This window comes from Mixophyes fleayi, chromosome 10 (genome assembly GCF_038048845.1).
Source record: "Mixophyes fleayi isolate aMixFle1 chromosome 10, aMixFle1.hap1, whole genome shotgun sequence".
Classification (NCBI taxonomy): Eukaryota; Metazoa; Chordata; class Amphibia; order Anura; family Limnodynastidae; genus Mixophyes; species Mixophyes fleayi.
The window spans coordinates 24,647,545-24,670,885 of record NC_134411.1 but is presented as its reverse complement, the minus strand read 5'-3'; the positions used below and the strand labels follow the sequence as shown (position 1 = coordinate 24,670,885).

The 23,341-nt window shown below is 39.7% G+C and overlaps 1 protein-coding gene across 1 annotated transcript in view; it reads left to right on the top strand.

Annotated features, from left to right (window-relative positions):
• The first annotated feature begins 7,506 nt into the window (after positions 1-7,506).
• OVCH2 (ovochymase 2) overlaps positions 7,507-23,341 on the top strand; it is a 59,205-nt gene continuing 43,370 nt past the window's right edge. Inside the window, exons 1-6 of the mRNA XM_075188619.1 lie at positions 7,507-7,902; positions 13,218-13,324; positions 16,479-16,570; positions 17,435-17,607; positions 21,229-21,324; positions 21,428-21,579. Coding sequence (XP_075044720.1) covers positions 7,803-7,902; positions 13,218-13,324; positions 16,479-16,570; positions 17,435-17,607; positions 21,229-21,324; positions 21,428-21,579 — 720 coding nt within the window. The 5' untranslated portion in view covers positions 7,507-7,802. The remainder of the gene's footprint in view (positions 7,903-13,217; positions 13,325-16,478; positions 16,571-17,434; positions 17,608-21,228; positions 21,325-21,427; positions 21,580-23,341) is intronic.

The following is a 23,341-nucleotide window of genomic DNA, read 5'->3' as shown; positions in this document are numbered from 1 at the left end:
CACAAGGTAACATGTTACACAGTTTAGAATGTTCTCTGATTTATGATGCAGAAGCCGCTTCGGTCATTTAGCAGCCACCAGTTCTGAAACAATTACTGATGTGGAAAGTAAGTGATGAGGAATGAGCAAGATGTTCTAAGACAGTGAGTGTTTTGCTTGTGTAAATCTCTTAGGGTGTTCAGTAGCTTCAGTCGTTTATGGATGATCGGACAAGTGTTCATACCTGACGTCAAATTGACTAGAAATATCATTTGTTTTGCTAGATAAACGTTTACTTTTAAACACCTCAGAACTTTGTACAGTTTATGAGCCAACACTAGCGCCGAATTGTCTTTTTCAAGCTTTGTTACATTGTGCTTAATGATTATGACGGGTGTCTCGCTGAATGCAAAGGTTCCTGTGAGTCAGAGGGACTTTCACGCTCATTAACACACTTACATAAAGAAACCTGTCACTAATAGAAGTTGAGAAAAAACGATTTTACTTGGCTTTGGTAACTAATGTGCAGACAGCCTCAGGGGCACATTTATCATTCATCGGCAGAATTGAGAAATAGTTATCAATCCTTATCGCATGGATAAGGATTGATCTATTTCTCAAATTTATTAAAAATGGAACACAGAAACAGCAGTTCCGAAAAACTGCTGTTTCTGTGATAAAAAAAATCATACTTACCCCCCTCTTCGGGACGCGCTGTCTCTAGGATCTCCTTCACGTCATCTTCGTTCCTCTTCTTCTTTCCATTGCGCATGTGCAGTTCCACAATTCTGCGAGCGGTGAGTGACAGGGAGGGATCATGTGATCCCTCCACACATGCACTGTCCAGCTCTGCTCTTCGGAGCAGAGCTGACAGCATTGGGTTTTTTCATTTCTGATAATGTACGCCAGCTTCAGCAGCAGATATCCATGATATCTGCTGCGATGCACCCTTAATAAATTTGCGGAGGACAGGAAGACACCTTAATGACCGGTTAAAAGCACTATCGTGCTTTATTAAATATGCCCCTCAGTCACTTGGGATAGCCCACTGGTGACAACTGACGAAGAGAGAGACATAATGACTGTCCTGATACAATCTTGTCCAGGATGAGACGCGATGGGGGACTTCCCACCTCGTCTTTATGTAATTATATAACTGGGTCTGCACATTTAAACGTGTAATTGCTTCCTAACATATCCATATATTAGTTATAGAGTTTTGCAGATGACACTCTACCACTATTTGCAAATAGAATGCACTGGTGGTAGTCACATTAACGGTGCTGATAACACCGACCGTGACTACCACGAAACAAATACACGAAACTGACCTGCCTGCCACATAATAAATGCTGACTGACCTTAATGACAAAAGAAGTCCCCGACAGTGTGCTGTAATGACGGCCGGCTGTTTTGATGTCATTTAAAATAGCAACCGCTAGATCACGATATTTAAAGCGGCAATGCCGGTTCTCATCAGAGCTCAGTGTTACACTTGGGGTTACGGTTAGAGACCCGTCATTGCCGCTTTAAAAATACTGATCTAGCTATCGCCGTTTTAAATTACATCAAAACAGCCTACCGTCATTACTGGTGCTCGTGATTTCTCTCCACACTGTCGGGGACTTGTTTTGTCATTAACGTCAGTCAGCATTTCTTATCTGTTTGACAACTGTCGCTCTGATCAGCTCCATAAATTCGTACCCCACCCGAATGCACCTATATAAACAGTTCAACAAAGTTTTCACACTATGGGGAGCTTCAATTAGCCGCCAAGTGTCTCCGGAATGTCTGTGAGACACTTTTTGGTGGAGATTTAACAGAAATCTCTGCTCATTTTTCCTCGCAGGTACAAGGGAAAAGGAACGGGCATTTCTACCATAATTGGTGGCAATGTGCTGCGGTGCGATGTCCACACGCTTCATTGTTGGCAATTGAATCAACCCCTATGGGGGAGATTCATTTGATCGTTTTGTGCCACCAGACATCACCGCAATGTCTGGCTGTACACATTGCCGGCCATCACAGTAAGGAATCTCTGCTCATTTTTCTTTGTACCTCTACAGGGTGCGAGGGGAAAATGAGCGGGGATTCCATCTTAAACATGGGCACAATGTGTCTCTGTGGACTGTTATGGAGACACATCGCGCAGAATTGAATCTCCCCTAATGTGGTTTATGCCTTGTGCCATCTGTTACAGAAACACTAAAACCGGTATGTAGTCTTACATCTGGCCTCTGCAAGATACCATGAGAACTTACCCTACACTTATTTTATATAGTGAGAGCTTCTTTGTATGTGGAGATTCCCATAGAGTTTATTTGAGTTACGAGATTTTAAGAATTGTTTGTATCACAATAAGGGACATGAAGATTACCCTCTTTTATTGTGAGGCTCTAATAAGAGGTGAAATCATTACTTCAGAGGTGCTCAAGAGCTACTAACAGGTCATGTTTTCAGGATTTCTTTCTGGAGAAACAGGTGGGATAATTACTTAATGGTTTTTTAAAAATTCCCATTATTTTAATTTATGAAATCAGGGATATTATCATCTAATGCCTTTTTTTAAAAGGTTTTTCCATGTGTACTAAAATCATAAATGTAATATACACTCAGTGGCCACTTTCTTAGGTACACCTGCTTGTTAATGCAAATATGTAATCGGCCAATCATGTGGCAGCAACTCAATGCATAAAAGCATGCAAACGTGGTCAAGAGATTCAGTTTTCAGTTAGGACCAAATACCATGATGGGAAAGAAATGTGATCAAAGTGACTTGGACTGTGGAATGGTTGTTGGGTGATTTGAGTATCTCAAAAAAGTCCGATTGGCACATTTTGCAAAATTAGCTTCCCACATCCTTGCAGCAGCATTGTGCTTTGTGACCAAGACATGGAAACAAGCTGAGCCCCCTATGTTCTTATATTTGGTTTATTGCCCTGATGGAAGAAATCACCAATCATTTGCATGATAAGGATGACAAATTTCACCAGCTTTGGGCTCCCTGGCTCTACTTGTAACCTCTTTACTCCTCACCAGTCCCCTTCCCTTTAAGTGTGCTTCCTTGGGTCTACATTGTCTAATGGCTCATTTGTTGACGGGCCATCGGAGCTGTGACACCCACTACCCGAGGCCATCTCAAGTACTTTCCTTTGCAATCTATTCTCCGGCAATGAACCAGTGTCCTTTACCGCCTCCCTTCTCCTATTCTTGAACATGTTTTACAGCCTGAACAGTTAGCACAACGGCTCTTCTTTCTTTCCTCTATGACCATATGTTTTTCTCTGCATTGTTATCTTCCTATGTCTGTTTTTTTGCAATGTACTAATTGTTTATCATTTTCTGAATATCAGTGCTATTTTCTCAAACTAAATAAGTTTAAAAAAAAGTCTGATCTCCTACGATTTTCACACACAACAGTCTCTAGAGTTTAAAGAGAATGGTGTGCAATACATCCGGGCAACAATTCTGTGGGCACGAATGCCTTGTTAATGAGACTTGTCAAAGGAGAGTCATCAATTCATTCCAGCAAACAGGAAGGTGACGGCAACCAAATAACCGTATGTTAGAACAGAAGTATGCAGAAGAGCATCTCTGAATGCACAGCACATGGAACCTTTGAAGTGGATTGGCTACAGCAGCAGAAGAGCACAGCCGGCTGCCACAGGAAGCTGAGGCTACAGTGGGCACAGGATTACCAAAACTGGACAGATTGAAAATATATTGCCTGGTCTGACAAATCTTGATTTCTGTAATGACATATTGATTGTAAGGTTAGGATTTGTCCTAGGTGCTGGGTGGTGTAATGGTGTGGGGAATGTTTTCTTGGTCCCTTAATACCAAGTAAACATTATTTACATAACACAGTCTGCCTGAATATTGTTGTCACCGGTATCCTGGGAAACCGGTTAGGACATTTCTCTGTCACTAAGTAATTGGTGTATTTAATTTTCCAGCGCGTTTCATCCATTGAATGTTCTCAAGAGAAGGTGTCCTGTCCCAGCAGTTCTCTTCATATGTTTATACCTCATGTCCTCAGTTTCCTTTTATGTGGTCTCAATTATGATCCACATGTGGTTAATGACGTTCAAGCTACACATGTTGTTAGTTCTATCTAAATTGTGATGCATCAGAGCAGGCCCGGCGCTCCCATTAGGCAAGGTTAGGCACTTGCCTAGGGCGCCGGGCTCTGGAGGGCGCCTTAGAAATAAAATTACTTTAAAATCTGTGTGGCGACTGCTGACCATACCTTCCATGGCCGCCGCACAGTGTTCAGATAAATCCACGGGGAGGGGGGAAGGGGCTATTGATCAACACTGCTGCCTCTCTGCTCCGTCTCCTCCCCTCCACTCACTGACTGTCGGGCGTGACATCATCATCACGGCCCGACAGTGTCAGTGAGTGGAGGGGAAGAGACGGAGCAGAGAGGCGGCGTGTTGAGGCAAGGTAAGGAAAGACGTGGGGAGGAGAGCGCCGATTTTTAAAGTGTGCCTGCGGTGGGGGGGCGACAATTTTTAAAGTGTGCCTGCGGGGGGGGGCGCCGATTTTGACAGTGCGCCTAGGGCGCCAAGGACCCCAGCACCGGCCCTGCATCAGAGTGACAGCTGGGTGCTGTTGCTAGTCACCTGAAATGTAGTGTATACATAGTTGCCTGTAATGAATGATTACCTGTAATGTATGACTGCGTTGGTTGCTGACCATGTGCACTCCTTTATGGTCACACTCTAAAGTAGCTACTTCCAGAAGGAAATACCTCCCCATGTCACAAAGCCCACATCATCTCAAGCTTGTTCCACAAATAGGAGTTCAGTCTACTCCAATGGTCTCCGCAGTCACCAGATCTCAAGCCAATGTAGCACCTTTTGGGAATGCGGTTGAGTAAGATTTCTTTAATCTTCTCTTGAAGTAATAATTGAGATGAGCAGATTTCCAATAAATATTTATTTTTCTTTATTATAAAATAATTAGATACATAGATACAACCCAATGGCCCAATAGAGCAGCAGGTGCTGTGCAACAGGGCCCATGGAGATAATGGGGCCCACTGCATGGCTGATGAAGAGGGTCGGGGGCCTTGATTCCCACCTCCCTGCATCGGGGCCCACAGTTTGCAATTTCCGCCTCTGTCACAGCCCTATTAAGTGAAGCAGGTACACTTAGTGTAATAGATTACGGTAATTGGAAATGGTTTTTAACAAAATATTTCAAGATGGTTCCTGTGGCTGGATCCTTTTATAAGTAACTTTATTTGTGGCTGGATCACGTAGAAATAATTTATTGTAGAATTGTATTTCATTTAGTGGTGCAGGCACCAATTTATATCATTGCAAATGTACTGATTTTGATACTGTTATATTTTTGTATTGGGAATGTACCGTAGCCATGTTGGAGAAAATGTGTTTGTGTAAAAGGGAAAGGAAATCCGAAATTAAGTTTAGTTCATTCTTTTCATCTCAGAAGTGACAAACACCTGCTTTGGCCCGAAGGCCCGGCAGGGGGTCGTTACCTGTGTTCATGTCTTGTTAGGAGGCTTCCGGTCTCTCTAACAATATAGACGGCACATCTGAGGAAATCAGGTTGTTGTGAAAGTTAAACTGTGTTAGATGCAAAATTATATTATATCCTAATGTTAAATTATTAAATGTGATTTATCAGACTTTGCAGAGCCATCTAGGATATGAGGGGGGAGGGGGAGGGGGAGGAAAGTGTTACCCCTGCTAACAGTTTTGTCAAAATCTGTATAAAAAATAGCTCTGTTTGACCATGCAGCATTATACCATCTGTACTTCTGGAGATCCCTAGTACCTTAATCTAGTGGATTTAACTGCCCTTTTAAGGGTTATTTGAGCTAATAAAACATCACTGCTTCAAGAACCTGCGTTGACTACTTACCCTGCTGTAATTCCTGTGACCTGCAGGTTAGACCAAATCTAATCTGTTATCTGGCTGTTCTGAGGTTGGTGACCCTGCATCCAGTACCAACGCTCTGTCCGCTACCTTGCAGCTCTGGCCAGTGTGACAGGCCAGGGGGAACCATCCACAGCAACCCTGATCTAAAGGAAGAGGTCAGGGGTACCAGTCCAGCTGCCCAGCGAGGGGGTACCCTAGCAGCGAGAGTTACCCATAAGGAACCGATTCTAGGTGCCGGCGAAGGAGCCTAGTGGTGGCAGCAGGCTCCTCCTACTGCGAAAGGAGGGGTGCATTTGGGATAAAGAAAGGAGACTGTGGCAAGCCCAGCCAGTCCCCAACACAGAGTGGCATAGGCAGTCCATCCTGTTACCGTTCCCTGCTATTATCGGGTATTACCATAAAAGGAATGACATTTTAGTTCCTTAGTCCCTACATATTACTTCATTAAATGTTCACTAAAGTTATGTTTCAGGTAAAGATTATCATGATGAATACAAAATTGGAACCCTTTCATTTGATTCAATTTGGCATTAGAACCATGTGCAAAAAAATAATATGTTGTCTATGAATCTTATGTAGAAAAATGGGTCATGTTTTGTTAATTATTGTTCATAAACTCCTTTTTATAATTACAGGATTCAGCCATTTATTAATTTTTCTTCCATTATAAATAATGATGTCCCCATGATCCATCTGTTGATGAGACCTTTTATAGTGGTTTTATTTATCGTAATGTTCGATAGAGAGTAAACAACAAAATAGCAAAGGACAATAAAATAAACTGGTTTAAACCTATTATTCTCCCCACCCACCTTCACTGAATAAATGTTTTTGTTCATTTATTGAAAAGAAAATGCCATTGGACCTCTTCTGTTTTTAATCATCATACACAATTGACAGCATTAAAGAAAAAAGTAAATATACACTCCCCAAAAGACTTTATTAGAGTGCAGTGGTGTCTAATAGTCTATACCAGGCTATATGTTAACACCATATATGAAAAAAAAGGTGGCATTTGATTGGGCACCAATACCATGAACACAAACTTGATTTTACAAAGCAATTAAGGGGTATATTTACTAAACTGCGGGTTTGAAAAAGTGGAGATGTTGCCTATAGCAATCAATTGGATTCTAGTTATCATTTATTTAGTACATTACACAAAATGACAGTTTAGTAAATATACCCCTTAATCCCTTTTGTAAAATCAAGTTTGTGTTAATGGTATTGGTGCCCAATCAAATGCCACCTCTTTTCCATATATGGTGTTAACATATAGCCTAGTATAGACTGTTAGACAGCACTGCACTCTAATAAATTTATTTGAGTCAAAAGTTTCTGTATAGCATTTGTATGATATTTCAAAGCAAAGGGTATGCCCTTGTATTGTATTATATTGTATAGTATTGTGTTGTATTGTATGTGCCAACAACAACCTTTATTTTTCTCTTCAGTATGTGAAATGGGGCGTTTGTTTAGCCTCATTAAACAGGTGAAGTTACTTTCTGTGCCAGAGACTTTTTTAAACATCTATCATTCCCTGGAGGAACTAAGTGGACAATTAATTTCCACTTAAGAAATCAAACTCTTAGAAGTGTATGCTTTGTTTCAGCCCTGCTTATCTGGAGGTATGTGCTGTATTATTCTTATGTGGAATAATTCTCCATCTTTGATCTGCATTTCGACTTACGCTTGAACAGATTTCCAAATTAAAAGTAATTGCGGGGAGACCGATAGGGCCGGCACTTTGGAAAGACACAATGGTTGGCTACATCGGGAAATGCAGGATGTGCTACGGCAAAGTCAATGATCAACCAGGCCCTCATTAATCAACTCCGGCTCTCCCACAATGGAACAGACGATCCTATAAAGTTTTCTAACAGCCTCTCCCTGTTTTAGTTACCTGTGACAATATGGTAGGTGCTGAAACTTCCAGGTGCGCTCTTCTTCTCTTACTTACCGTGTTGTCCCACATAAGAAGAGGGGATTTGGAGTCTAGCAATCCTGCCAGAGGTAGGTATATTTTGATCACAGATTGATAAGCTAGTATATGTGAGGTTCAGTGTCTACTAATAGATTATATAGAAGACTACTATACTTTAAGACATCCTGCTAGCAGATGATGGTTGTATTCATATTTAGGAGATTAAGGTTACCAGAGAAACATTGTTCCGCAAAGACCACCCACTGTTGTCCGAGTCTGATTGTCCATCACAAGGTGCTCGGTATTCCTCTTCGCTATTTCATTAAACTCCTTTTCTTTAAGTAATATGTCAGTTTTTGAGAGGCATATACAGACTTCATTACTAACATTGCGTTTAGCTACCAAATGTGCACTGTACCACAGCGACCAATCAGATGCTTGCTATCAATGTCTAACTTGCATTAGACTGATGAACATCAATTGCTGATTGGTTGCGGTGATTTAGTGTAAAATATTCACCGAAATATACAAAGCTGGTAAATGCAAATGCTATTGTGTGAAAAAACTGATGTTGATTTAGATAAACGCTGTGTAAGACAAAAATAGACCAGTCCGGTCCTTGGGCTAGGTACACACTGAAGAATTTTGCAACCAATGTGTTATCTCAAACGATTGTACCTACGACTGAAGGTCCGATCAGTCTGGTGATTCATGCATACACACTGACACGATTTACCTTCAGATCTGTGCACTTCATCTGGTCCTGTAGTCTTCAGAGAATGACAGCACAATATTCATTCATTCATTCATTATTGTCACATTGTCACACTGATTAAAACCACCTTGTTATATCTATTCACATGTCCTAATGAATTTCGTTAGCTTCTGTGACTCTGAAACATTCTGCCTCAGAACGAACAAATTAATTATTCCTTCTACAGTACTCTCTACATTTATTCACCGAGACATTCATCGCTAGCATCGGCTGAAAAGAGCCCGAATCTGTAAACTCTAGAGATGGTGAGCATGAGTGCGTACACCCTACATGATCAGTCGGTGATTGGTCTGAAAATATTAAACAGTACGACCAACCAAATGAGCTGACAATCGACACTTTAGAACGAGTTTCGACCATCGTGTCACTATACACTCTCACCCGACTACCGTCCGTCATATGTTGGCTGATTTGCCCGATTATTGGATGAAAACGCTCCAGTGTGTACCTAGCCTTACACAGGGACATAATACAGGTGATTCGCTGCTTCCAATAATTTAAATATACCTCTTGGTGTTCAGGCCAAAACATTCCATTTTAGTCTCTTTTGGTGGCAAGGATATGGTAGTTTTACAGCTATAGCCTTCTTCCTTGTAACCCTACCATAAAGGCCATTGTGCTGAATGTCTTAGAGATTGTTGACCCATGTACATTGTCTTCCATCGAGGCCACTGATTTCTGTAGCTCGTTCAATGTCAAATTGGCCTCTCAGTAGCTCCGCTGATAAATGACCGCTTTGTCCAGAAATTAATTATAAGGGGGTGGCCCAATCTAAGCAGTGTATTTGTAGTCTCATACGTCTTACACTTTTGTGCAAGGATTGGAATGGACTCGGAGAAATGTTCAATGCCTTTGAAATGGTCTTGTACCCTTCCATAGATCTGTGCTTCTCTATAATCCTTTCTCACACTTGCAATGCTATTAATCTTCATTTAAAAAAAATAAAATAAAAAAAAATGGGTCTCTACCATCACACAGAGAGACTTGTTTATATAAAATACCTGACAACAGGTGATCCACTTATATCTTACACGGGTGAAGTCAATGAACAAATGTGTGACTTTTGAAATGTATGGCACCTGTGCAATTTTAAGCTTTACGATGGGATATGAATACTTTTCCCAGTCAATAATCTCCCTTTTTCATTTATATAATTTGGGAATATATTGTGTTTGGCATGATACACAATACTTTGCGGATCAGAGCCAAAAAGCCTACTTTATTTAAAGTAGGAATCTGTGACAACACATGTCAAAAATATGGGCTGAATAGTTTATCAAGGTATTGAATATGTGAATTAGTAGCTCTTTTATAAAAGGCAACTTTTATATATTAGGCTTTGCTGTCCTTTAAAATAAATTGACTCTTCTAGGCTCTAGACCAGGGTTGTCCAACACCCCTGTAAATGTGTCCCAGAAGGAGCTTTGGTTGTGGCAAGGGGGCAGCACTGTTAATGGAAAAAAAAAATCCTGCAAAAAAAAAGAAAAGAAAATACTTACCTTGCGTTCACGTCAGCTGGTACTCCGGCTCCCTCCCTTGTCTCCTCCTCCGTGCGGTGCTCGCAGTGAATGTCGGGCGTGATGTCATCATGCCCAACATCCATTGCGGAGCGCAGCACAGAGGAGTCACCCGCGTGAGAAGAACAATCAGCAGCACAGAATTGGAGAAAAGAAGAGAAGAGGACAGGAGAACAAGCCGATTAAAAGGTAAGTTAAGGGGGATTTGTTTTATTATTTCAAGGGACGCTGACCAGTGAATAAAAGTCACCTGGTCCTGGAGCATCATGGACCTTATCTCCCTGCTACATACTTCTACTTGTAATACTAATGGGGCATTATATATTATTCTCTTTGGCCCATTATAAGTTGTTATCCCTTAACTAACATAGTGGTGTAATTAGCAAAACAGGTCACAATTTGGGGTCACAGTGATGTATATGACAGGTACCGCAGGCCTGGTCAGGGCACCCTGATATACAATGCCTGGCTTAAATGCACTTTATTGATATTGCATCGAAAGAATACAAAAAGTGATTATAGTATAATAACTAGAGAGGATTTTTTGAACAGGGCGATTGAAAGGTAAGTATAGGGGGATTAGAAAAGAAAAGTGATATATATATATATATATATATATATATATATATATATATATATATATATATATATATATATATATATATATATATATATATATATATATATAATTAACTATGTTTTCTATGGTTTTTTTGGATGATCAGCTATCGTTATTGTTAGTGTATCTTATGTGCGGCCCAAACCAACTCGTCGTCTTCCAATGTGGCCCAGGGAAGCTTAAAGGTTGGACACCCCTGCTCTAGACCTTGCTCGTCTTCTTGATATCTTCCCTGTTCTATACTGCTACCTTTCCATATTCCCCTTTTTTTTCCTCCTCTATAAATAAAAACCATGGTTGACAATCTTCATATGCCTACTATTTTCTTAACGTTTTTTTTGTTTGTTTTGATTGTTAAACTTTTGTTATTCATTGGAGATATACGTTTATGTTTCAGCCGACACCTACTTCTATCTCAGTACTTCTACTTTTAAGATGTTTATGTCTGTTGCTATTATGGATGTTATGACACTTCTCTTTATTTGCGTTCAGTTGTTCGTGTACAGTTGTTCAATTTTGCAATAAATTTAGTTAAAGCAAATAGAAAATGAATAAATTGACTACAAAAACTGGATTTGTTTCCTAATTTCGTAATAGCATGCTCCCTGTATGTTCTAACGTATTTTCTGATTATTATAAGATGTTGTGTTGTTTATAGTTGTAATCATTCCTAGTAAGCCGCTGTGTGTAATGATAATGTGTGTCTGAGATGTGTATACGTGCCTGGAAAGCTTTTCAAAAAGTTGCAGCTTTTTTACGACAACTCTTAACTGATTTATTTGTTTGAAACGCGTCCAGTCATTTTAACTTTAGTTCAAACTACAAAGGAACAAACAATAGGTTGTATTTATGTTTTTTTCGATGCTCATACAACCTAAGATGAAAAAATTCCAGTAAGCAAATCCCTATCCCTAAGCACAATGATGTAAGCACTGGCGTAATAATAAGAGATCTTCTGATACATGTTGATGGTGTGTATTGTATACTGTATGTTTTTATATTGTGTACAGTTTTTTTTATATATCTATTTACTACATACTATATTGTATATGTGTGCTTGACGTTATAATTTTATACCAATGGAAATAAATAAATGCATGTATCTCTTTTACTTCTCTCATGTGAATGACATTCTAACATGTAAAACCTATATTACAAGGGAAAGTGATTGCTCTGCTTGTATTAGCTGTGGATTATAATAAACTAGGTTGGCTAGTTGTAGTATTCATGGAACATTGAACATGGAATGATATCTTTAGAATGAGCTGGAATTAGTGTACTGTATAGATTTGCATGCTTTATGATACTTAATGTAATAGGACCAAAGAGCTGTGAACTCACTTGCTGTTTGTTGGGCTGCATGTTTAGGTACTTTTTGACATCCAAGTAGGACTGTGTACAAAAATGTTTATATAAAATCTGCCATAAAAGAGATATGCTTGAGATTTGGGGGTATATTTACTAAACTGCGGGTTTGAAAAAGTGGAGATGTTGCCTATAGCAACCAATCAGAGTCTAGCTTTAATTTATTTATTGCATTCTACAAAATGATAGCTAGAATCTGATTAGTTGCTATAGGCAACATCTCCACTTTTTCAAACCCGCCGTTTAGTAAATCTAGCCCCTGGTCTGTCTACAAAAGGAGGAGGAGTTAGTGCAGTCTGCACCACGGGCTCTCACTCCTTCCTCTTTGGGCTCCGGCTGTGCAGGTAAGTGTTTTTACACTGTATTTAACTTCCCTTGTACACCTGTACTCTGTCACTATTCCATTTCCAATTCAATATCCTATATAACCTCTTTCAACAGTTATTTGTGTAGGTGGAAAATAAGTGTGATTTTATACAGTGCATTTCATAAATCGATATCTGGTGTGAAGTTTTCAGTCTATTTAGTTATGCTCAGCAGAAAAATAGGTCAAAGGAAGTTTATTGCAAGACATTGATCTGTGGCGTTGTATTGCTTTGATCCTGTGGAATACTAATGCTTAATGCTCATTTAAGGAAAATATTTGGCTCCCTAGTTGAAGTCTTAGGGCTGCTATATACAGTGTTTTGTCTTAGGGCTTTATCCGTTCTTTAATACAGAACCAGCAAATACTATTTTGTTCACCGATATTAAGTTAATGGCGGCAGAGGAGAGGGAGCATGTAGGGGATTTTCAGAGTACAAGTAGGATCTTAGGGTGTGGTAGTGTCTGAGTGCATGTGAAGGCATGTTGTGACAAGTGGGGTTCTGAGGGCATGTGGGGAAATGTTAGAGCAATTGGGAGATCTGTGGGGCTTGTGGGGACATTTTGGGTTGATACATTCTTAAAATGAAGGGTAATGTGGGCCCATTTGAAGGTTGGTTAGTCGCACATGCAGCCTTTGAACTAGATCAAGTTGTCCATCAGTGATCTATTGTTATACGTGATGTGTTCAGCTATCCATTGCAACCTTATGACTTTAGCCTGTCGATAGTCGAATTACAAAACATCTTTTAATTGTCGATTTAGCTTCTAGGTGTGGAGAAAGCCCTTTGGCCAGTGAAATAGACAACTATAGTCTTCTCTCTCGAATTGTTGGAGGGACAACAGCAAAGAAGGAGAATCACCCATGGATAGTAAGTCCATTGCTTGTGTTTTACCCATTTTGTCATTGAAAAATACAATAGATCCCCATGGTCATTAATGATTGCACATTGTACAGATGAGTAAGAGATTTTAGCTGAGGGCTACTAAGATAGTGTATTGCAGTTCCACAAGTCAATCTATGGTTCAGTTAAGTGATTACTCTACTCAAACATTTTTTTCGTCTAATTAAAACATTACGCTGTGTACTACAGCTCGCATGACTAACTCCTAATACTTGAAATATAACTTCTTCCTTATATGACCTGTTAAAAACTCAAAACACATTCTGAGTCTCATTTTATTAAGTACTGTCACGAACAGGCTCCCAGCTGCCGTGACTTTGGGGTGTTTGCTATATGAGGTCACACGATTCCAGCCCGCAGTCTCTCTTTACCTATCACACAGGTTATAGACCTACTGAATCGCCCCAAACAGCGCTCACACCTCCGCACACTTCAGGCTTGCCACCACCTATTGAATACGGACAATAGGACTCCAATATACTGTCCCACACTGGCACACGAGGCTTGTAGCTATCCACAGACTAGCAAGACCCACACCAGCAAGCAAAGGGTTAACTCTTCACACTTCCAGACTGTTACACAAATATAAATGCAAGCACACACAGCTTGTTAATCAAATGTATCAAGAAATCATACACTGACATTCAACGGGTTAACTTGGCTGAGCTATATTCTGCTTAACAGTCTAATGTATTCGTTAGAGTATCAAGGACGCAACATATTAAATTATAGATTTAATATACAAAAGGGCAGGGCATACAGATATAAAACATAATGAATAAACAATTAATAGATTGACATAACAAGCAAAACAGTTTAAAATAATAGGGATTACATTCAGAGTAGCACTTACCTGAATTACTTTTTCTGGCCAAGGGAAATTGGGTTGGAAGATGGACAGCTTATCAATGTGAATTGATTTCCCAAAAAGTCTGACAATTTGCTGTAACTGGTTTCAGCTTTTTAATGACATTTTCACACCTCTTCCTACCCCTGGGGGGTTGTGGCCTATGACACTTTTTCAATCACCACTTGCATGTTGCCTAATTTACTACTCAATTCTACTATGTGACCTAACTTTTCTGTGGAACATCACACAGACCCAATTTTATTATTAATAAATCCCTTATGACTTTGTCCATCTTTTGATACCAAACATGATGAAATGTTGACAATGTGACATACTTTTTTCAAAGATATGTGATTTTAGCTGTTTCCGGATATCACCGTACCTGTCATTCACAATTCTGGGGGTAAATGTATCATAGTCCGGTTTTTTCAACTCGCCGAAAATCGCGAGTTGACAGCTAAAATTTAAAGTAGCGCTGGCCTGTACAAGCCAGCGCCGATTTAAATTTTAGCTGTCAACTCGCTGATTTCCGGCGAGTTGAAAAAAACGGACTATGATACATTTACTCCCTGGTGTGATTTCTGCTCCTCAGTAGCACCTGGATTTCCCAAAATATGAACTATGAAGACATATTTTTCTTTTGAAGCCCATATTTCTATATATCTGTATAGGCCTTCAAAATTTCGCCTTGGACTGCAAGGATGTCCAGCTGTGACCGGACCCACAAAGTCTGTTCAGGTGTCCATAAACTAACTTGTGTCAGGATATATCTCACAGCTAGAGTTCTTTGAAGCTGCCATAGGTGACACTCCTATCTTCTCACACTGGAATGTGCAAATACACATGCAACAGACTTTCTGTCTTCACATTTTACACTTTAGTAGCTGAACTTATCAATGGATTCATTTGATAGAACATATTTACACTGCAGTTATGATTTGTCTCTTATTCCTCACAATTATGTGATGGGTTAACCCTAATAAATAATTCTCTATGTTCACAACAATTTCACTTAATATGTGCCGCAAAATACCTTTTGTTTTGTACAGAGTGCTTGGGTGGTCTTCCCAACACATATCAAGTTGTTGTTGTTGTTATTATTCCCAAGGTGTATTCCTTCTAATCTCTCTCAGTAGACACCTCAATGAGCTAGAAGGGTTCTAGGTGTACAGAGAGGTATAAATATCTGTACAGGTGCACTGTGCAAAGGTGTGAATGTTTCGTCAAAGTCCAAACCCTACTACTTTAAAACCATCCTTGTTGTTAATTAAAGTTAAGTTAAAGTTAATATTATTGCACTGTTCTGCAAAACTAAACGCAGCGTTGCACTTTCTCTTTATACTGCATTTCTTGCAGAATAAAGAGAATCTCCAACCAGCTTCTCCTTTTGTTCTGTGTCAACTTCTGCTCCTCTCCATCTTACTCTACAAACCTATGCTCTTTGGGTAAATCAAGGCATATATAAACATTCAATTTGAACAAACATCACAATATTACACATCAGATGTGGTAGAGGCTATTAACGTAGGGCAATTTAAACATGCTTGGCATAGACATAAGTACATCCTTACAAAGAACTAAGGATCAAATAGGGTTTGCAGAAATTTTGAATTTCTGGTTGTTTTATTTATTAGCATAGAATAGGTATCCTTCCTGCGCTCCTATAGGAAAGGGGGGAGGGATGGGGATTGCAGCCCAATTCTCTTGGGAATACCCACTAAAATTCCCAAAATTACAATAAATAGAACAGAGATTCGGAATAAGGCGCGATTGGGAAGGTAATGGGATAGACGGGTTTTCTGAGTATCACAAAGTGAGTTGCATCAATGGTAACATATATATATATATATATATATATATATATATATATATATATATATATATATATATATATATATATATAAAAAATGAATGTAGCAAATTGTCCACAGTCACAATATAAAATAAATAAGATCCCAATATACAATCTTTTCAGGTCATCTGGATGCAATTCCAAATGATCCCTTGATATGCTCCCATCCGTTCCTCCCAGGGTCCACCATATAGTTCACATATATACGGAAGACAAGAAGGAACAAGGGTTTCCTTATAGTGTAGTATTCCAATATAGAGTTAAATTGTGCAAATAATAATCAAATGCACTTACATTTAGCAAAAGTAACAATCCACATCAAGGTATCTTTCACAAACGATAAGACTCCTGCTAACACTCTAACATCACCCATTGTGCTAAAAAAATCTAAATGATCCTTTGTGATTAACCTTGCACAGGCTTCTCTAAAACGTGATGGGAAACACTTCTGTGGAGGAACCATTGTTAGCAACAAGCACGTACTTACAGCTGCTCACTGCGTGTCCGACAAGTAAGAACTTAATAACATTTTCATGTAGAATGTTTGCATGGACATTTCCACCAATAAGTATGTGCTGTCTGTGTACACAAAGATTCCAATCTATACAATATATGAACGGTGTTTAGTACACTAGGCAAAAAATGTACCAAAAATAATTTGAGGAAGTGAACTATTGTTTGCTACCAATCTATTTATTAAACGTGTCTGTTGTTTTAAACCATTTATTTTTGATCAAATGAATGGGCAGCACGGTGGGTAAGTGGTTTTCACCTCTGCCTCACAGCACTGGGGTCATGAGTTCAATTTCCGACCATGGCCTTATCCATGTGGAGTTTGTTTGGTTTCCTCCGGGTGCTCTGGTTTCCTCCCACACTCCAAAAACATACTGCTAGGTTAATTGGCTGCTATTAAATTGACCTTAGTCTCTCTGTCTGTGTGTATGTTTAGGGAATTTAGACTATAAGCTCCAGTGGGGCTGGAACTGATGTGAGTGAGTTCTCTGTACAGCGCTACAGATCTAGTGGCGCTATATAAATAGCCATCATCCTGTCAATGTTCACAATTCTGCCGTGCCTAATTCTAAATTCAAGCCCGGATTTTCATATACGTCATATAGTGTTCTAAAAATAGCATAAATCTTAGACCATCCATTAGAATAGACAGCAGCGTTCTCTTTATACCTCTTAGTTTGGTGTGAATTTTACATTATAGCTTATTATACAATACTATGGAATACGTCTGTTCCCTGAGGGACTGAAGTGAATGGCCACATATCCTCTGTACAATGCTGTAAATAAATAATAATAGTAGTAGTTTTGTTTGCAGACAAGTATGTTGGGTAGAAACTTTGTCTCTGTTCCATGTCTTTTACAGGCATTTTGAACTTAGCGCAAAAGTGTGTATTGGAGAACATGATTTCACTGTTGCGGAGCCCACTGAAAAGATTTTCTCCATAAAAACTGTCACCAAACATCCCAACTTTAACCCAAGCCGGCCGATCAACTATGATATTGCAGTATTGGAGCTGGAGGGACACATTGATTTTGGTAAATAATGTTGCCCAAACAGGTCTACAAACAATAGATATCTGAAAACAACTAAATGTTCTTGGCACTGACTAGCAAACTTCCCTATCTATCAGCTTTGCCTATAGCACAATGATTTCAAGTGTTTAAATATATTTTGGACCCATTCCTTTATCAAGACCAGGAATAGGTCAGAAGCGTTGATTAATTTAATTTAATTTTTTGTTCACTTTTTAAGGCCCATTTGCTTTTTGAACTTATTCTTATCATTGGCCTCTATGTTTGTCCAAACACTATGAATAGTTATTTGTCTTCAGGAACTCCCATTCATATCTCTAACTGTTTTTTTTATGGAGGCTATGCACTTTTTCCATTCATTTCCTGCCAGCCCATATAAATTTTATGAGGTATTTTTGAAGGTTCTTGAGAACTTTTGTTGAAACTCAAATTGTAAGAGACTGCCACAGATATAGAAGCTTAGAGAGGATGCTCCCTTTGATTGCTGCAATGTGGCTGAGCCAAGATATAGTGAGCTTGTTCCTTGTTGCAAGATCTGACTTGCTCGAATCCAGCAATCGTGGAAAGTTCAGTAATGTGGGGCTTGTGATACAAGCGGTTCCATGAGGAATGCAAAGATTGAGGACGGGGGGCAACCCTGCCTTGTGCCTTTTTCTGCTTTGTAAGGGAGATTAAAAGAAAGTTTGTGATATAGCGCATCTATGCACCCACAGAAGGCACCCCTGATTCCCATCCTAACTCGGGTATGCTACATAAAGACAAGCTACTTTATCAAAGCCTTTTTCTACATCAAGGGCCACCACAAGAGTCAGGAGCATAGATTAGGTTAATGGTCCTCTTGGTGTTATCAGAGGCCTGCCTACTAGGGATGAAGCCTGCTTGATCAGGATGTACCAAGAATGCTATGACTGAACCTAGTCTGTTTGCTATAAGTTTTGCAAATAGCTTTAAATCTACATTGAGAAGTGAGATTGCCCTACAGCTGCCAGTGTTTTGGGGGTTCCATCCTGGTTTAGGCATAACAACAATCTCACCTCTGGTGTTAACCCCATTGAATTTTCCACTGTATATTATTGAATTAAATAGACCCACAAGCATGGGGATCAGTGCACCTGAGAATTTATTATAATAAGAGGCTGTGAAGCCATCAAGGCTTGGAGCTGCAGACCATTTTCTTTTATTGCAGCTGCCAAATTGATCAGAAAGGCATGCACGGTGGCATTACGAGCCTCCCGTAAAATTGATTGTGGCATTTTGAGTGTGCTAATTTTTTGCTCTTATGTCACTGATTATTATTATTATTGATCATTGGACTATTTTCAAAATGTGCTCCTGTTTTAGTAAGAGGGTCTCGCTGAGATGCCAGCAGAATTGTGCATTAGGTGTGATGTTGTAAGTTCCAGCTCAACCACTGAGTGATCTAACCAGGACACAGGAGAGGTCTGGACTTCATTAAGTGACTGTCATGTGCCGGACCCTCCTGCTGACTTATTGGGGTCCGGTGCGCAGGTCTGGCCTCTTTCAACGTGCTCCCTCTCTGCAGCTCCGATGTCGCGATCTTCTGATGGCGGCCAACATCTTGGATTCATAGGTTTCCCTGTTCAACCATTGGCTGATTACCTTCGACTCCCCCTCATCTTCCAGTCTATTTAAGGCACCTGTTCATGTTTGGAGCATACACTGATGTTCGAGACTGGGGGGGTCTGTCCTAGGGCACCTGTTAGTATGATAATATGATCAATATGCCTTGAGAGCCAGAATTAATGTTCACCAATGTTCAGGGATCTTTGTGGTATACTAATATCGCTGTGCCTCTTCATGTGGGCAAGTCTTATTTGATAGATGACAATGGGGATAAGCGACTCCACCAAGGGCAAGGTAGTGGGGCCAAGTAGTTGTTGGGTGACCGGGTCAAGGTGGAAGGGTAAGAGGCCAGTATCATGGGCAGACCAGCTCTGGTTTACAGACAGTCTTTTAAAATGGGGGTAGGAGTGAGTTGGACATCATCTTGGGAGTTGTGGACCTATTTAAGGTAATAAGGTAAACAAAAGTAAGTGTGAGAAGACTTAGATTGGAACAGGTGTGACCATGTTTGGGGAGACATATTATTTAAAAACCTTAAACATTATCAATGCATTCAAACCACTAATGGTACCTTCAGAGCAGTGTAATCAGCATGCATGAATTGTGATGGCCAATATTGTCTGAAGGAGTGAAAATGAACATTGAGATATGGACGTGCACCTCGCCTTGTAAAGAGGAACCTGTTATAAATATACAACTTAAGCAATATAACATTGTACCTCAGGTCCACATGGGGACTGGTGTAATTGTTGAACCTTAAAACTGTATATAATGCAAACATTTAATTAAGGTTATTAAAGTGAGTAAAAGTTGCGGTATGTCTTTTACTTCCCATCTAGCTAAATATCGGATAAATGTTAAATGTTATGGACTTACCCTGTACAAAGGTGGTTGATTAGGCCATTCACTCCAGAGCAGGCGTTGGCTTCTTTGTCCTCATTGCTGTAGGCATTTCTTCAATGATGCCAAGTTTTTTAAGAAGCTCATGTCCTTGTTCTGGAGCTTTTTTTAACAGAGTGGCTCCAGCCCTCTCGAGTGATAATAAGGTGGAAGCAGCGCCGGTGCTAGGATCCTTGGCGCCCTGTGAAAATCGGAGCCCCCCCTGTCAAAATCGGCGATGCGCTTCCCTCCCCTCAGCTCCCCATGTCTTTCTTTAACTTACCTGCATGAAGCTGCTCCTCTCTGCTCTGTCTTCTCCCCTCCACTCACAGACACTGTCGGGCCGTGATGATGACATCATCACGGCCTGTCACTGTCAGTGAGCGGAGGAGACAGAACAGAGAGGAGCAGCTTCATGCTGGTAAGATTCATAGCCCCTTCCCCCCTCTCCTCCCCGTGGATTTCTGTTTTAAATGACCATAGTCATTTTTTATTTTATTTTTAATTTCGAGGCGCCCTGCAGAGCCTGGTGCCCTAGGCAATTGCCTAACCTTGCCCAATGGGAGCGCTGGGCCTGGGTGGAAGGTTGCTACTGTATACTTAAAGCTGGCCACACACTGAATATTCTGGTAATTTATCCAGAACACCAAAAGGTTGGATCTTTAGGAGCTTTGGGCAAATTGCACAGATCCCGGCATTTAGGCTAATAAACCAGCAACCAGATTACACTGCATCTAGTCTAGTCCACTTTGAGGTTGGCTGAGGATCACACACACAATGATGGAGGTCAATCCTCCAGGTGTAGCACCCTAGTACGTCAGTTCTGATCACACATGGCACAATGATTGCCCCATTTGGTCAAATTGGCTGACTAAATCTATAACTGCATCTATCCAGTCTGGGACTTTGAAGAGAAGGTTTACTGCAATATATATATATATCTGTATGTCTCCATATGGTAGTAGATGGAAAAGTATTTGGCTCCATAATTCTCTACAGAGGTTAGTGATCTAACAATCTGCAGATTACTAGTGTTCTATATAAAGAGGAATTCTTAGGTTATGGACAGTACACCTTTATTGGTCTATGTTTATTACCTGTAAGTAAACCAATTTATATGTACGCTGAAGTATTGTGAATTGGATATTTCTGCTCTTACAGATGAGAAAATCCAACCAGCTTGCCTACCAAACCCAGACGACATTTTTTCAACTGGTTCTCTGTGTATTGCTCTTGGATGGGGACGTTTGAAGGAAAGTAAGAGGCTTCAGCCATTCTGAGAAGGAAGACACCTCATTAGTGGAATGTAAATAAATTCACCTTATTGTAACTGCTTTCTACTCCCTGTTTGGTATTTCAGATGGCCAGCTGCCTACCAATCTCCAACAGGTTGCATTACCTCTCATTGACTATAATAGGTGTTTAACTGTGATGGAATCTGTGAATCAGCGCTTGGTGTTTGACACTGTGGTATGTGCAGGATTTCCAGAAGGAGGAAAGGATGCTTGTCAGGTACATTCTCTATATTCATTTATTTGTTTTTGTTTTGTTTTGGTTTTTTTGCATTAAATAGATCATGTCTGTGATTTTATTGCAATTTATCACACACCGATGATTACCACTGAAAAGGAACCTTTTATGTAAGTAGTGGCAATACAAGCTGTATTGGGAAATAAGGTAAAGATGCTCATCTGTAGCAGTCATTCAATCATGCATATAAGCCTGGCGCTACAGATCTTATATTTTATGCTTATCCATGCTCTGTTGGATTTAAATGAATCTAACAAGCCATGGAAAAGTAAGTAATTCATCTTTCTGAAGATAGGTGCACACTTTACACTGATTCTTCCAGCTGATATTCTGAAACAGTACAGGATTCTCCCATTAGTAATCACCACAATCTGGAAGATGCTTGATGGTTGAAAGGGTTCCATTAGCCTCTAATCTGATCTGCCTGGATTTTTTTTCTGAAAAAATGTAAAATAAAAAGGTTTTTTTGGTTGTTTTTTTTTTAAATCTTTGCAATTTAGGTAATAATTCAATTGCATGGCTATTGTTACAAACGATATGTTTTAGAAGTATACTGCGTACGTTAATTCCGCTGTCTTTATCAGCACTTTTTAGGTCTCATCCAAGACCTCTAAAAAAAAGAATATGAATGTAGGGAAAGTGCAAGCAAGGGCAGTATATATAGCAGTATAGTACAGATTCTGTTATCTTAGATTTGTCAATCATCAATGATACATATAATGAAACATATCATAAAATATAAACCATGCATATACATGTCTTAGTAAAACTAGTTGAATAAACACTGTAAGCTATTTTATGTAGAAACCTTCACGCAACGATATATTCCAAATGGAGCTAGGATTTTGTGAAGCATTATGAAGTAAAAAATCATAAGCCAAAGATCCAAATGTGAGCTGCTTTATTCAGGCATGCAAGCAGAGGTACAGTATTCTAACAGTAATCTAATAAATAATGCATTTACATAGTCTCCTATACCTTTCTTGTTACTGGGCAGATTTTAGTTACACACCCTGCCTATACAGTGTTTGACCTTGCAAGTTTCATCTGATTTCTCTTGGTAACATGGTACAGCCAGGTACAGGAATGTGTCTTGTTTCCCTCTTTTTTGGAAATCAGCTTGAGTAAACTATTCTTCTGCAGACTATTAACTCTTAAAGCATAAGCCTATATATACATTTATTCATTTGAATTCATTCAAGTTCCATAAAATTCATAACACAAATTCCTTAATTAGGGTCCCATGTACACATCATCATTAACATTTATTTATATAGCACCAGAAAATTCCGGTAGCGCCTTACAATTGGGAACAAACACAATAATAAAACAATACTGGGCAGGGCCTGATTAAGGGTTCTGGCCGCCCTAGGCTAATACGGCCGCAGCCCCCCCCCCCTCCTCCGAATATATAGGTGTATAGGAACACTCCTGAATATGACTGTTCAGGTGTATTCTCCAGCATTCAAATTTAGACAGATTGTGCCATTGTCTCTTACCTGTCCTTGCTCTTCTCTCTTGCAACTTTGTTATCCTCTCGTTGGCTTCTGGAAAGTTGGCGTCCTGTTTTGAAAATGCAAAAATGTATTATAATGCAAACCCTGAATGATTTAGTTAAAACAAAACACTCCATTATGGCCAGCTAAAAGTACCCCATTGGACAGGCATATATAAGCAATATCTGAATATTTGTTGTCAATCAAATACAAACCTCTACCAGCCCCATCTCACTAATATTAGTATT